General features: G+C 51.8%; 1 protein-coding gene across 3 annotated transcripts in view; it reads left to right on the forward strand.

Moving 5' to 3' along the window:
• Positions 1-8,881, forward strand: part of SLC13A3 (solute carrier family 13 member 3) — a 74,063-nt gene extending 65,182 nt beyond the window's left edge. For all 3 annotated transcript variants that reach the window (XM_043553795.1, XM_043553796.1, XM_043553797.1), the window contains 3 exons: positions 1,395-1,556; positions 4,475-4,612; positions 7,303-8,881. In XM_043553795.1, the coding sequence (XP_043409730.1) occupies positions 1,395-1,556; positions 4,475-4,612; positions 7,303-7,479 (477 nt within the window). In that variant the 3' untranslated portion in view covers positions 7,480-8,881. The remainder of the gene's footprint in view (positions 1-1,394; positions 1,557-4,474; positions 4,613-7,302) is intronic.
• Positions 8,882-14,859: the final 5,978 nt, after the last annotated feature.

The following is a 14,859-nucleotide window of genomic DNA, read 5'->3' on the forward strand; positions in this document are numbered from 1 at the left end:
AGATTTAAAAAAATTAAGGCACAGAGAGGTTAAGTTGCTTGCCCGGGACAGCACAGCTAGAAAGGATTAAGGTGGGGAACAAGGTCATTCTGATTCCAGAGCCCTTTCTCCTCATCCTCTGGGTATACAACCTCCAAAGTTGCTTGTTGCATGGTTCCCCCTGGAACACCATGGGGCTGTGTGTTTCCAAGGAAACAGAGCTTTGATTCCGAAGGGATTGGGAAAGGGCAGGCGAAGCCCTTTGGAGTCCCCAAGAGAACCCCGGGAAGCAGGGGGTTCTGCCGCTGCCCCTGCGGGACCGTCCTCTGACTGCAGAAGCTGAGCCAAGGACCCGTAGGGGCTGCGACCTTGGCCGGAAGCCCACCACCCAGAGGCCCAGCCACTGGGAAGCTTTTGGCTTCTCATTCATCCAAGTCATTAATATTCCTTCTCTCCAGCCTCTCTCCCTTAAATCGCGCACACGGCCGCCAGTCTCCTAGGAGTGGCCTCTGGGAAAAACCAGTGGTCCCATTTTTTCCTTGCACGGTTCCCTGGGCCAGGGGAGGGCTGGGACCTTGACTCTGCCACTCGCCATAATTTCTAGGCTATCAGACAAACAGTGCCGAGGTACAGATGTAAAAGAAGCAAGTTAATTTTACAGTCTCTTCTAGAGAAAAATATCTTTAAGCATTTATGATTCGTTCCTTCAAGGTAACTTTTAAGTCAAATTCTGGGGACAAGTATAGTATAGTATTTTATTTATGTGAATACATAGGGTGCTTGGGTGGCTCAGTCGGTTAAAGCGTCAGACTTCGGCTCAGGTCATGATCTCTTGGTCTGTGAGTTCAAGCCCTGCGTCAGGCTCTGTGCTGACAGCTCAGAGCCTGGAGCCTGTTTGGGATTCTGTGTCTCCCTCTCTCTCTGCCCCTCCCCCACTCATTCTCTCTCCCTCTCTCTCTCTCTCTCTCTCAAAAATAAACATAAAAAAGAAAAAAAAATAGTATGCTGTGTTCTAGAATCCATTATGAAGTTTTAAGTTCTAGAGAAGCGGTAAATTTTCTTTTTTTTTTTTTATACGATTGGTTTAATTTTTTCTCAGCAGGAGAAAAAAGCGGTACATTTTCTATTAACCATAAAAGAAATGTGTAAAGATCCTTTGAAAACAGCGAAGCGTGTTGGTCTCAGAGGATACTGGGTTGCGAAAAGGGCTGTGGTAAAGGTTCACTTGATTGAATATCTGAACACCCCTGAGTAGAGTAACTCCTGAAGAAGTCAGCAGAAGAGAGCCTGGAGACCATTCTGTAGCACTGATGGTCACCACTGTGGCCCGTCCTAACGACCTTCCTGGGCCCGGCCCTCCAGGGGTGGCAGCTGGGGCTGGGCCGGCTCTGAACAGAGGCCCCCCGCCCCCGCAGGAGTCGGGGCTATCGGCGTGGATCGGTGGGCAGCTGCACCCCCTGGAGAACGTGCCGCCCCCGCTGGCCGTGCTGCTCATCACTGTCGTCGTCGCCTTCTTCACCGAGTTTGCCAGCAACACGGCCACTATCATCATCTTCCTGCCCGTCCTGGCGGAGCTGGTGAGAGTCCTGGGGGTGGGGGGGGGGGGGGGCAGGGCGCGGAGGGTGGGTGCTTCAGAAATCTCTCCCCCGCCACTGGGAGGTCCATGGGGGCTACAGGTGCCATCGCCCTCTTCTAAACCGCATGAATGTGTTAGACCCTGATTTTTTTTTAATACTGATTTTTTTCTTTTTTCTTATTTAAAAAAAAAATTTTTTTAACGTTTATTTATTTTTGAGACAGAGAGAGACAGAGCATGAGCGGGGGAGGGGCAGAGAGAGAGGGAGACACAGAATCCGAAGCAGGCTCCAGACTCTGAGCCATTAGCCCAGAGCTCGACACGGGGCTCGAACTCGCAGACCGCGAGATCGTGACCTGAGCTGAAGTCGGACGCTTAACCGACTGAGCCACCCAGGCGCCCCTGATTTTTTTTTTTTCTTTAAGAAATACACAGAGTAAATATTTTCAAAAGTGCACCCAATTTCTTCCTTCGGAGAGGTTTCTAGGAAAATAGAAATTGTCAAATTTGGATTCAGGCGAAGTAGAAAGATCTGAGTAAGGCAAATAACCACAGAAGAAACTCTAATGGTAGGCACAGTTCTAACCTCCCTCTAGAGCAGGGTTTCTCAGCACTGTTGACATTTGGGGCCAAAGAGCTGTCTGTTGTGTGGGGCTGCCCTGGACACGGTAGGACGGTCAGCAGCCCTGGCCGCCGCCTGCTAGGTGCCAGCCAGGAGCTTCCCCTACATCATGACAATCAAAAACGTCTCCAGACGTTGCCAAGCGTCCCCTGGTCGGGGGTGGGGGACAAAACCATCCTCAGTGGAGAACCGCCGCCCTAAAAAATCACCAGCCCGTCCTCAGAGGGTTAGCTGGGTGACAGCTTCCAGACCTTCAAAGGGCAGATCGTTCCCACCTTATTCAAACTATTTCAGAGCACGGAAAGACAGAGAAAGCCGTGCAACCCAGGAATAAGGTTGGCAAAACGCAGCCGCTGAAACCAAAGGACAGCAGAGCGGTGGGGGAGGGCGGGGTGTAGTCACGACTCAATCTCACACGTAAACAGAGATGCAAATAGCAAAATAGATCCGGGCGCCTACCATCAAATAGAGTCTATGTTAGGAATTTCAAAACTGATTAACATTAGAAACGATGGGCTTGGTTCCGTATTTAAATAGATTAGAGAAGGCTTTAGCCCACGATTACCTCAATAGAATCCAAAATTGATCAGATTAAATCAGTGTTGCGACTCCCGACTCCGGGCTTTGTATGCGAACAGTGATCGACCAGGCACGCTTATCTGAGCCACTGTGTTTTTGGCTTTTGTCGGCTTATTTCAATTTGTAAGGGAGTTCGCACTGCCTTAGCACACAGAGATGTACTTTATCCTTCTTCAGGGAATAGAAGATATTCTGTTACCAGTGGATGGCAGTGGGTTTATTTCAGATCTTCGGTGACGGACACGTAGGTTTGCTTCCAGCCTTTGCTGTGATCCAGCAATGTTTGCCGGACCTTTCCTTGTCTATGCGCCTTTGGGTCCATCTAGATACGTTCCTGGATGAGATCCCTGGATCGGAGAGCTTGTGCGTGTATACTTTTGTTAGAAGTGGGCAAACTGCCCTCCAAAGTGGGCACTCCCACCAGTAGTGAGGGGAGGGGGGTCCCCAAACCTTGCCACGTGTGATTGGACTTAATCACACCCTTCACCGGGCTCTGAGGGAGCGGATGATTGGGAGAGATGGGACACTTCAGGGTGACGGGAGGAGGAGAAGCAGGGACCCAGCCAGGTCTGTTGGGGCGACTTTTGCTGGAGAAGACACTGGCAAATCACACAGGCTTCCAAATGTTGCTTGTCATCAAAACCCAAACGTTTTACGTGTCAGGGGACGCATTGAGCACTTTCTGGGAAAAGTTATATGCTTTGGGTTATAAAAATTTGCCAGAGGGGCCAAAAATGTCCTATCTTAAATACAATAGCAGAGAAGAAACCCACGTGAATTGTATAGATGAATATGTCATTTGGGGGAGGTGACGAACCAGTGGCCCACTGAGTGAGGTCAACACACAGACGCATTTGATTCACACAATCTTAGAAATCGGGAAATGCTCATCGACAGACGTGGCCTTGAAATCCGGTGAGGCCCCAAGTAAAGGTGTGGACTGTTTGGCCGAGGGAAGGACCAGGCAGGGGACTTGTAACTTTGTTTTACTATTTTTTAAAAAAAAATTGGAAACGTTTATTTATTTATTGGGGGGGGGGCAGAGAGAGAATCCCAAGCAGGCCCCACACTGTCAGCGCAGAGCCCGACGTGGGGCTCGAATTCATGAACCTGTGAGATCGTGACCTGAGCCGAAATCAAGAGTCAGACACTCAACCGACTGAGCTACCCAGGTGCCCCAGGACTTGATATTTTAGAGCCATGGTTCTCTGAACCCACAGCAGCAGCAGGGGACTCATTTCGAATGCGGGCTCTTGGGGCCACCCCAGACCTGCTGAATCAGAAACTCTGGGCAAAGTGGGGCCGCCACGCCGTGTTTTAGCAAGCCCTCCGTGTATGATGCTGCACTCTCGGGCGGGAGAAGGTGTGTTCTAGATAAATCTCCCCAGCCCGTCCTCCCCAGTGAACCTGCAGTGTGGCCCCAGGATGTCACTAACCTGGGGAATGTCCTCTCCATGTGTCCTTTGATTTGGGTTCTCTTCTTGTCTGTCTCTACTGTTACCTGTGGATCTGCGTTTCTGGCTGTATCTCTCCTTGTGTCGTCTCCCAACCTGTCTTCTCGTCTGCTGCCACTGTTCTCTGCCAGTCTCCATCTATGCGTCCCTGTGCGTCTCTTTCCGTGTCTTACCTGTTGTGGCTTTCAACCGTCTCCATCGGTTGTCGTCGCTTCTCTCTCTTTCCCTGCCGGGGTCACCGCCCCCGCCCCTGCCTCGGTCCAGGCCATCCGCCTGAGGGTGCACCCCCTCTACTTGATGGTCCCCGGCACAGTCAGCTGCTCCTATGCCTTCATGCTCCCGGTCTCGACGCCCCCCAACTCGATTGCCTTCGCCTCTGGACACTTGCTGGTCAAAGACATGGTGAGTCCTGGGCGCGTCCCGACAGAGGCCCGAGACGGGGGGTGGACAGCAGGTGCCGGGCGAGACGTCTGGGCGGGACCCCTGGTCCCACTTTACCAAACCCCAGTTTCTGAATAAGTCATTCGGAGCCGGACCAGGGGGATCCGCTTTAACAGACACTCTGGGATGATTCTTGTGCTTGGACAATTTCAGGAAATGGCCTTCGTGATGACTTTCCAGAGTCTGCTTCAGGGACAAGGGACTTCCTCCCCTCTCTGGGCACTGCTCTCTTTTCTTACTTGTTCCTCCGGCTGCTCTGTGCCTGGAATCTTTAGGAGGGAGGAACTGGGGTAGCAGCAGTGGGGAGACCCGCCGGTGTGTTCCCTGTCCCCTCGCTCCCCTGCTGAACCCTCTCCTCCCTCCCTCCCCTGCCTCCCCTGCTGCTTCCACTGGCTGCCTGGGGCACTCAGGGAATGAAAATCCAAAGCTGGTGTAACTGTTCCCAGTCCAGGCTCTCCAGGCACAGATACCCCAGCAGGAGCTGGGGAGGGAGAGAGAAAGGGGGTGGACAAGAGTGAGAGACAGAAAGAGGTCACAGAGCAAACAGAGAGAAGGAGGAGGCTGGTGTGCCTGGAAGATGAGACCAGAGGCCCGGGAGGGGAGGTCGGTGCACAGCATGCAAGGCACAGACTTAGGATATTATTCAGCGCACAGTGGGAGGACTTTCAAGGGATTTAAGCAGGGCAAGGCTGGGTCTGAGAGCCCAGGGGAGGGTCCCACAGGGCCAGCCAAAAGGGTCCTTGGCTTCACGCAGGACCGAAATCAAATGTGAGCCAGGGACAGTGAAAACAGAGTTTACTGAAGAGTATGAGAGACAGAGAATAATGGACAGAGTGTCTGGGAGACCCTCAGAATGGAGAGAAAAATGAGTCTCCTCGTTGCTCGGGGTTAGGCGTTTATACTGGAAAAGGGTCTAGGGAACGCGTGTGTTCCTTTAAGAATCTGCTAGGTCCAATCAAAGAGAGAGTCCGGTGAGCAATAGGTATTATTCCATGAATCCCCGAAGGTAAGGGTACGTGTTTGGGATCTGGCCCTTAGGTGTTATCAGGTGTTCGGGGCCTAGGACAAAACAGAGAATGATTCACAAGATTTCTTGCTTCCCCCTCGAGGTGGGAAAAGAGCTTCTTGGCTTATTCAGAGGCAGAATCCGGAACATGAGGATACGGAACCTGGCAGAACTGTCCGATGTCACAGGGATGTGGTTTCACTCGTGCCCCTCCAAGATGGCTTTGGCTGCCGGTGGAGTGGACTGCTGGGGGCTGGGGGCCAGTGTGGAAAGGGAGGCCGCTTAGGGAAGGCAGAAATGGAGATGTGACGCCCATCCTGGGAACAAAGAGACACGAGAGAAATGGAGAGGCTCCGAGAGGTAGAGGCCTGCCAAGAGCACGGAGAGGGACAGAAAGATGCCGAGGGGCACAAGGAGGCACAGAGAGGCGCTGGCTCTGGAGGCTTGGGTCCAGACAGTGATGATGTAGGCAGCTGACGTAACGAATGTGGGACTAAGCAGGCATTTTGAGGCAGGCTCCCAGGAGCGCAGCCCTCCTCCTGGCCGCCCCAAAGCTTAGGCCTGTCCCCTTCCAATCCTCCAAAGTTGCCAGGGTTTGAAGGTACCCCCAAGAGCAAAGGCAGGATAGCACGACACAGTTCGACCTTGTTGCTTGGCATACGCCCTTCACGACTTGATGCCCTTTCCGCGAACCATCCATGGCAATGTTTACTTAACAATTGTAATCAACTTACATTTTTAAAAAAAAGAGTATTTGAAAAGAAGAGTTTCCGCTGCAATCTGTACATGGAAAACTGGTAACGTATGCCACAGAAGGGAAGTCTAAAAATAAACGCAGAAAGCAAAATAATTACTTTTGCTCCGATAGCAATTGCCCTGGAGAAGGTTCTGAACCCCTCCTTGTCAAAGAGGGCCATTGGCGAGGAAGAGAGAGCGTTAAGGGCGTGAAGCACACCCAAGGGAGACCTTCTCTGTGAGGAAAAGGTCCCAAAGGGGATTGAAAAGGGAGTCACTTGCCTACCGTGCAGTTCACAGCTGGGCAAGGCCAAGATGGAACATCAGAAAACCCCGATGAGAAACAGGGATTTTCAGCCCCAGGTTGGACTGAATGGCCCAGGAGGTTGGCCCCGGGGAAGAAGCAAACTTGTTCTAGCTTCTTAAAAAGGTCAAAACTTCCATCAGACAAACCTTCGCAACAAGTAAGTATAGCCTTAAGTAGACGTGTAGTGTGTATGAGTGTATGTGTGTGTGTGTGTGTGTGCGTGTGTGTTACTGGTCAAACCAGATCATTTTCAAGCTGTGTGACGTGGGTAAGCCCACTTCTCTGAGCCTCAGTTTCCTCTTCTGTAAAGTGGAAATAATAATAATAATCACCTGCAAAGGGTTGCTTTCAGGGTTAAGGGACACGTCTGTGTGACAGAGTACCTGACACCTAGAAACCACTCGAGGGCTGGGGACATTTGCAGCTCTTTGAGGGACAGCCCAGGGTCATGAAAGATGGGAGGGTTGTGGGCATCCACCGGCCTCGTGTCCTGGAACCATCGCTTCCGGGCTGGGAGACCTTGAGTGAATGACTTCCTTGACTCTGAGGGTGGGTTTTCCCATCCGTACGATGACCCCTTCCTTACTCTGGGCTCCATTTCAGGTGCGGACAGGCCTCCTGATGAACCTGATGGGCGTCCTGCTGCTCAGCTTGGCCATGAATACTTGGGCACAGACCATCTTCCAGCTGGGCACCTTTCCGGATTGGGCCGACATCCACTCAGCCAACATCACATCACTGCCGTCCGCCTTGCCCAACGACACATTTCGGACCCTTTGAGCCCCGCTCCGGGACTCTCTTTGGGCTGGGCCCTCCCAGAAGGCTTTTGCCATCACCCGCTGCTAGGAAACAAGCTCTCTGAGCTGTTCTGTGGCTAGGATGCAAAGGAGCCTTATTTCAGCAATCTGGAATGGTGTTTGTCTTAAACAGTTGGAAACGGGGGGCCACTGAATCGCATGGGCACAACTGACATCCCCCACTGCCTGCTTTAGGTTTCACTCTGGAGAGATCATCTCGCCTTTAGAGCTCGCCTGGCTCACAGAGGCTTTTGGGGCTGCGCTGTGCCAGTCCTTCACAGGCGGTGTGTGTTCTGCTCGGCTGGTGCCCCTCCTGTGCCCGTCGTTTGAATTTTACCGCTGCCAATCCCCGGCAGCTAGGGTTATTTCCAATCCCTGGAGACGGGGGGAGGGATAGATGACTTCCTGAGGAGGTGGAGGCTGTGCAAAGCCTCCCTGCTGCTCCTCTGTGCGCCTGAGCGCGCCAGGAGAGTTCTAGAAATCCCAGCTGACGCCTCTACCTACCCTGTTTAGGATTTTCCTGTTTAATCGAGTCAGTTTGACCGTAATTCTGGGGTCAGGCCAAGCCTGGGCCCTAATGTCTCACGAGTGGCCCAAGATTCTTCCAGCAAGGACTCCCGTCCTTTGAGGGCCTTTGAGGCCATCAGCCCTTCCTCGTTCCAGCAGCTGGTCTTTACCTCCCCACCCACACCCCAGGGGGTAAGCATGTTTAATGAGCCAAGGCCACGTATTTCAGAGATGAGAAAAAAAAAAAAAAAAGTCAGAAGATAGATTGGAGCCTCGTAAGAGGCCAGGGTGAAATTTCTCAGGCAGGCAAAATATCGTAACCCTCTTCTCCAGACGGGGTCAAGGGAGACTCCCCTGAGCCAGTGGCTGGTGGGAGCTGTCCTAGAAGATGGGATCCCTCCCTGTTTCCAGCAGAAACGTCTGGGCATCCCCCGTGAACAGCACCGTATTAGGTCCCGTGGGTGCTCAGAGAGTGGAAAGAGCCGCCCAGCGTTAGCCTGGCTCCAGCAAAGGTGCCAGGAAGGGGTCTAGAAGCCTTATGTCTCCCCTTCCTACGCATCTGAGGGCTGAGGTTCTCTGGGCAGCGTGGGCTGGGAAGGCAGCACCCAGAGACTGAACTCAGTACGGTACGAGTGAGTCACAGATGTTTCCCTGGGAGCAGGAGGGAGAGAGGAGAGGCCTCCGAGTTGGAGACTGCGGTCCATCTCTTCCCACGTGAGCACTTTAGTATTTAGCCACAGTTACAGCCCATGGGGGTTGGAGGCTGCTCTCCTGGAGAACAGGGGACGGGAGAAACCCGTGGGACCTGTAACCTGATGAATTGTGATTTCGAATCCTGATTGAAAACGCTATAAAATAAAGAATGTGAATCAATAGTGGACCTAGAGGTCATTTGCTTTGTGGACATAAGTAAGTTTTAAAGCCACAAACTCCTGAGCTGGGAGTTCCACAGAATTGACCTCCCTGACTTAGCTTCTTTATTGCCCTTCCCCCTCCACTCTAACCACATGCTTCAACTGTCCTGCCCCAGGGCCTTTACACATGCTTCCCCCCACCCCACCCCCCGCCCCTGCCAAGAACACTTTGCCTCTGCCCAAATGTCACCTCCCCGGAGAAGCTTCACTAACCATCTAGTCTAAAATCTTGCCCTCATTACTCTCCAGCTCCTTACTCTGCTGTATTTTTCTTCGTCGTGTTTAGTCAAGACACCGTATTGTGTATTTTCTAGAATATCAGCCCATCAGAATACAAACTTTATTTTGTTGAGTGCCGTAACTCTGGTATCTAGAATGGTTTCTGGCACATAATAGGTGCTCAGTAAATATTTGATAAATGAATCTGTACCAAAATTTATGAGCCAGCAAGCTCGGCCTCCGGTCTGAGGTCTGCTCTCTTCATTTCTTTGTTCACTCCTTCTTCCACTCATTCATTCAACAATATTTATGTAAAACCTGATTATGGGCTCCTTCACTGTCCCCATCCACATGGAACTTGCATTCTAGCTAAGGAGACAGGCAGTGGGCAGATAAACAGATAAAATCACTCTGGGTCATGAGGCCGGGTAAGAAGAAAATGAAACTGGACAATGTGACCAACTGACTCAGAAGCTACTTCAGCCGGGGGTGGTCAGGGAGGACTTCTCTGAGGAGGTGGCATTGGCCTGAGACCAGGAGTCAGCCACGTGCCGATGGAGGCATGGGAGGAAGGTGGGCCGCAGGAGGGGCGCAGAGTCATTGGAAATACACATGAGACTCGCGTCTGGAATGCAACAAACAGAAAATACAAGAGCAAATACAAAACAAAACATCTGTTTTAGTTAACTGGCTGCATTAACAGACCACCCCAAAACTCAGGCCCCAGAACACAGCAGCTTATTGGCTTATGTTTCTGCATTTAGACAGAGATCTGCAGGGACGGTTTCGTCTCTGCTCCAGATGGGGTGTCCAGGGCAACTCAGCGGGGAGTTTAGCTGGACCTTGAACGTCCACGATGACCACGGAGCCTCCGGGGTCATGTGGCTTCTCCAGGAGTCTAGCCCAGACCTCTGAACCTGACGGTGGACTTCTCAGAAGGCAAAAGCAGTAGCTACACAGCCCCTTACGGGCCGGGCTCGCGAATCGAAGAACTCAATTCTGCCACATTCTATTGGTCAAAGCAAGCCAAGGGTTACCTGGTTCAAGGGGAGGGGAACAGGTCCCAGCCTTCATGGGAGGAGTGGTATCCACGTACAGAGAGGGGAAGAGGCTTGACCGCTGTCTTTGGAAGACGCCTGCCCTGACACCCAGAGCAGGGAGAGATACCGCTGTGCCGTTCTGAAGCAGGGCGTCGAGATGGCCAGAGCTTGGTAAAGAGATGCTCGAACCCATTTGCAATCAGATAAATGCAAGTTCAACCAAGATGCCAATCCCACCAGTGGGAACCAGGAAAGGGAACGATACGTGATAGTGAAACAGAAGGAAACAGACGCCCTCCCGTCCCGCGGGGGAGACGATAACCCCTCACCGGCAGCCTGGCAAGCAACGGGGCAGTAATTAGGGGGAATTTGTTACCTGCGCTCCCTGTGGCCCGGTTTTCCTCCTCCTGGGTTCGTGTCCCGGCAAAATCATCCCACGGTCCCTACGGGGACAATGTAGGAGGATGTTTGGGCACCGCCGTTTGAGGAACCCAGGAGCTGGAGGCCACCTAGATGACCACCATGGGGGTGGCAGTATTTAAGTAAAATACGGGGAAGCACACCGTGGAAAGCACGACAGCCCGCAGAAGTGATGAACAACGGGTACGTGGACGGACTGGATAGACACGCGCGTGTTCTGGTGCACATATCAAGAAATTAGAGAGTCATGTGGGCAGGAGAACGGGAGTGGTGACGTCAAATGGAAAACAAGGCGAATAAAAGCCACTAGATGAGGGGTTCAATGAGCCCCTTTGGACTCCTGGCTCTACACGCGACAAGCTGTGTGACCCCGAGGACGTCCTTTATGCTTTGGGCTTGGGTTTCCTCATCTGAGAGATAAAGAGTGCGTAGTCAGGGTCTTGAAAGGAAATATATAAAGTAGCTAATTTGAGGATAGCTTAGGAACAGGTCTAGTTACAGGGTGTGGGCAGAGGACATGGAAACCATGAGGGGAAGTGCAGATCCTCGGTGGTGGGAGAGGGGTGAGGGAGAGGGGGTGGCTCCTTTACTCCTGGGACACATACAGCCCAAGACGACTCTGAAAGGGGGACACTGCCTCGGATCTTTCTCTTCAGCCACCCTCAGCTCTCCTCCTGGCGCTCCCCATGACCAATCCAACTGTATCCCTCGGGGTTCTCCAGAGAAAGCAGAACCAACAGGATGCATATATGTGCATCCATATATATAGATATGGATCGATATGTATACATATGGATATATTCATATCCAGGAAAGAGTCCAAAGGCAATCCGCTGGCAGAATTCCCTCTCGCTCAGGGGAAGTCAGTCTTTTGTTCTACTCAGACCTTCAACTGATTGGACGAGGCCCACCCCATTAGGAAGGGGCAGTCTGATTTACTCAGACTCCATTGATCTAAATATAAATCTCATCCCAAAAGTCCCTCACAGAAACAGCTAGAATAACGTTTGACCAAATAGCTGGATGCTGTGGCCCAGCCACGTGGACACAGAAATCTCACCGTCACACCTGCGGAAGCCAGAACGCGGGAGGGCCCTCTGAGGCAGCCCATCCATGTGAAGCTCCAGGGATCAGGGCAGGGAGGAGAGTGGAGACTGTGTCTGGAGGGGTAAACCGAGAAAACATGGCACGGAAGGTTTAGACCAAATCGGAGCTTGTAATCTAGCGGTCCCTGGGTCTGCCTCCAGCCCATAGTCAGGGTCTCTTGCCCCCTCTCGTGAGTTTTAAACTATTAATTGATTGCTAATATTTTAAACTCAGAAAATGTCACGTTAGAACCTAGTTTTGTGCTGCTCTTAGAAAAGAAAATGTCAGGAGGTCTGGCAACATGGGACCCTATTGCTACCTGGCAACAGTAGTTTGGAGTTGAGTAGTGGTGGTGGGAAAACTCAAGTTGGAGGGTAAACTCTCTTGTTTGCCACAGTCCCCACCCCTCCTTAATGTCTTAGGCTGACTCTCTTCATTTTAATTTTTTAAATCTTTATTTATTTATTTTTGACAGAGAAAGAGAGAGAGTGTGAGTAGAAGAGGAACAGAGAGAGAGGGAGACACAAAATCCAAAGCAGGCTCCAGGCTCTGAGCTGTCAGCACAGAGCCCAACACGGTGCTCGAATCCATGGACGGTGAGATCATGACCTGAGCCAAAGTCGGACGCTCAACCGAATGAGCCACCCGGGTGCCCCAAGACCCTCTTCACTTTAAAACACAGGTTTTTAGGAGCGCCTGGGTGGCTCAGTCAGTTAAGTGTCCGACTTCGCCCCGGGTCATGATCTCATGGTTCATGGGTTCGAGCCCTGCGTCGGGCTCACTGCTCTGTCAGCACAGAGCTGAGAGCCTGTTTTGGATTCTGTGTCTCCTTCTGTCTCTCTCTGCCCCTCCCCAACTTGTATTCTCTCTCTCTCTCTCTCTCTCTCTCTCTCTCAAAAATAAATAAACATTTTTAAAATTTTTTTAAAATAAAAACACAGGTTTTTAAAACAGAGTACAAAAAAGGAAGATAATATATCCCCTTAATAAATGTTATACTGATTACATTTCGAGAGGATACTATTTGGGATACATTAGGTTGAATAAAACATCTGATTAAAGTAAATTTCAGTTTTTTATGTGGCTACTAGAAAATGTCTAATTATATACTCGGCCCACATTCTGTTTCTGTTGGATACTATTATCTATTCGGTAAGACTTTAGCCACCTCCCCACATTCTCAGACCGAGGGGGTGGTGGCAATGTTCTATGCCCACAGGCTGTACAACTCAACGGCTCCCGTGTTCCATGGACTACTGATTCTGATTCTGGACCTGAAGGCTCACCACTTCCTCTTCCTGTTCTGTCTTATGGTTCTGAATCTTCCACCCAGAAATTCCCCCAACAAAGCTGATTCTATTTTTGATGATTCAGAAGACACTTCTGGATGTGGGATTTGGAGCCAGGCCAGCTTTACAGAGGCAGAAGTGACTGCCTACATGTGCTGGGAAGAGCCAAAAATATCTTCTGCCCCTTCCCCCGCTGCACCACCGAACCCCCAGATCTTACGCATTCCTCGGAGGCCTTCAGGAAGTGGTCAACATGGTCCTTTAACCGATCGGCTGTCCGGTCTCAGCACACAAACTGGGCGAATGCCGGGGTCTTCCGGGATGGCTCGCCTCGGACCAGCACGATGCCCTGAAATTTCCTGTGCGAGGGGGACCCAGGCTAGGGATCCGACTTGTGGGCATCACAGAGGCCTGTATTATCAGTGAGGTCTGAGCAGCCTGGGGCTCACGGAGGCCGAGCTGTCAGCCCAGGTCTGATAAAGCAGGACAGGAGTATTTGGCTGTTATGCCCTGGGTGCTCTGCATACATTATTTCATTGAATCCTCAAAGAATCGTAAGAAGTAGGTAGGAGTAGTCTCACGAGAGCAGAGTCCACACAAGTTCAGAGAAGGACGGTTTTCTTGTCCAAGGTCGCACAGCACAGGAAGTGCAAAGCTGGCATTCAAGGGCAGACCGCCTACCGTCAGCCCGGGGCCCCTGAAGTTCGGAGGGACCGTCAGACGGCTCCCTACGTCAGCCCCACGGAGGTTTTCTGCAGAGGTTGTGAGTCGGGAGCCCTCTTGCTGGCTTCGGCCCACGGGCCTGTTGAGGTTGGTCCGCACAGCGGTCTTTTCTTTTTCTTTTTTTAATGCTGGCTTGAAAAACTTGGAGACTTTTACGCCCAAAATGGGAATGACGGGCATCTTCGGAAACAGTGGGAAACCTGATAATGTGGGACCTTTGTTCAAGGGACCGGAGCAGAGTAGAAGCTGTCCTTTCCGAAAGGGTCTACACGCGGCAGCTCACTGCTGTTTCCATGTGTTCCGCTCTGCCCCTTAGCTGGCTGGCCTCCGCACGTGCATGTGTTTCCTGCTCCCTGCCTGCTCTGTGCATTCCATGTTTGGTGTCCGGCCTGATTCCCTGGAGGGGCTTGTGGTCTGGGAAGGGTGTCAGGCCCTCCGAGGGCCACAGGTGTCTCATTCACTTGTGTGACTATGAGAATGTCACTTCCCCTATCCGGGCCACAGAACAGCCCCCTTCAGACCTGAGCAAGCGGCCGAGGCAACGTGTCCTTATAAAGGAAAATGTGGGGGAGTCTGGAATACGGCTTCACTGGCCCATCCCGTGGGGGTGGAGGCCTGGGGGCGCAGGGGAGGCCTCCCTGGAGGAGGCAGCCTCCTGGCAGTGATGGAGGACAAAGACGCTGGGGGGCGAAGTGTCTGCTTCCGGGCAAGGACTGGCTCTCAGGACAGCCCAGAAGCGTACCTGCCGGACAATTTCTACAGCAGAGCACGTATACAGGGACCTCACACTTATTAAGTGCCTGCTCTTTGCAGTTTTGGGTGCATCTGAAGGTAACCATGAGTCTTGTGAATGCTTCCCTCCACACCAGTAGAGCACAGAGGTCGACCAGTAGACTCTGGAGCAGGACCGTTGGGTATAAATCATGGCTCTACCCCTTCTTGGCTGAGTGGCTTGGTTAAGGGAGTTAATTCTTCGGGGTTCGTTTTCTGAACTGAAGAATGAGATAACTTAGCAAAAGGGTTGTCGGAAATAAGGATTCAGGGGATTCAAACAGAACTATCGAGGAGCCTGATGCTTAGCAAGTGCTCTGTAAATGTTAACTGTTACTGTTGTTGCTCCCTCTTAAGAGGAGGCAACTGAAACAGAGAGATGAGGTCACCGGCT

This window comes from Prionailurus bengalensis, chromosome A3, assembly GCF_016509475.1.
Source record: "Prionailurus bengalensis isolate Pbe53 chromosome A3, Fcat_Pben_1.1_paternal_pri, whole genome shotgun sequence".
In the NCBI taxonomy this organism is placed as follows: Eukaryota; Metazoa; Chordata; class Mammalia; order Carnivora; family Felidae; genus Prionailurus; species Prionailurus bengalensis.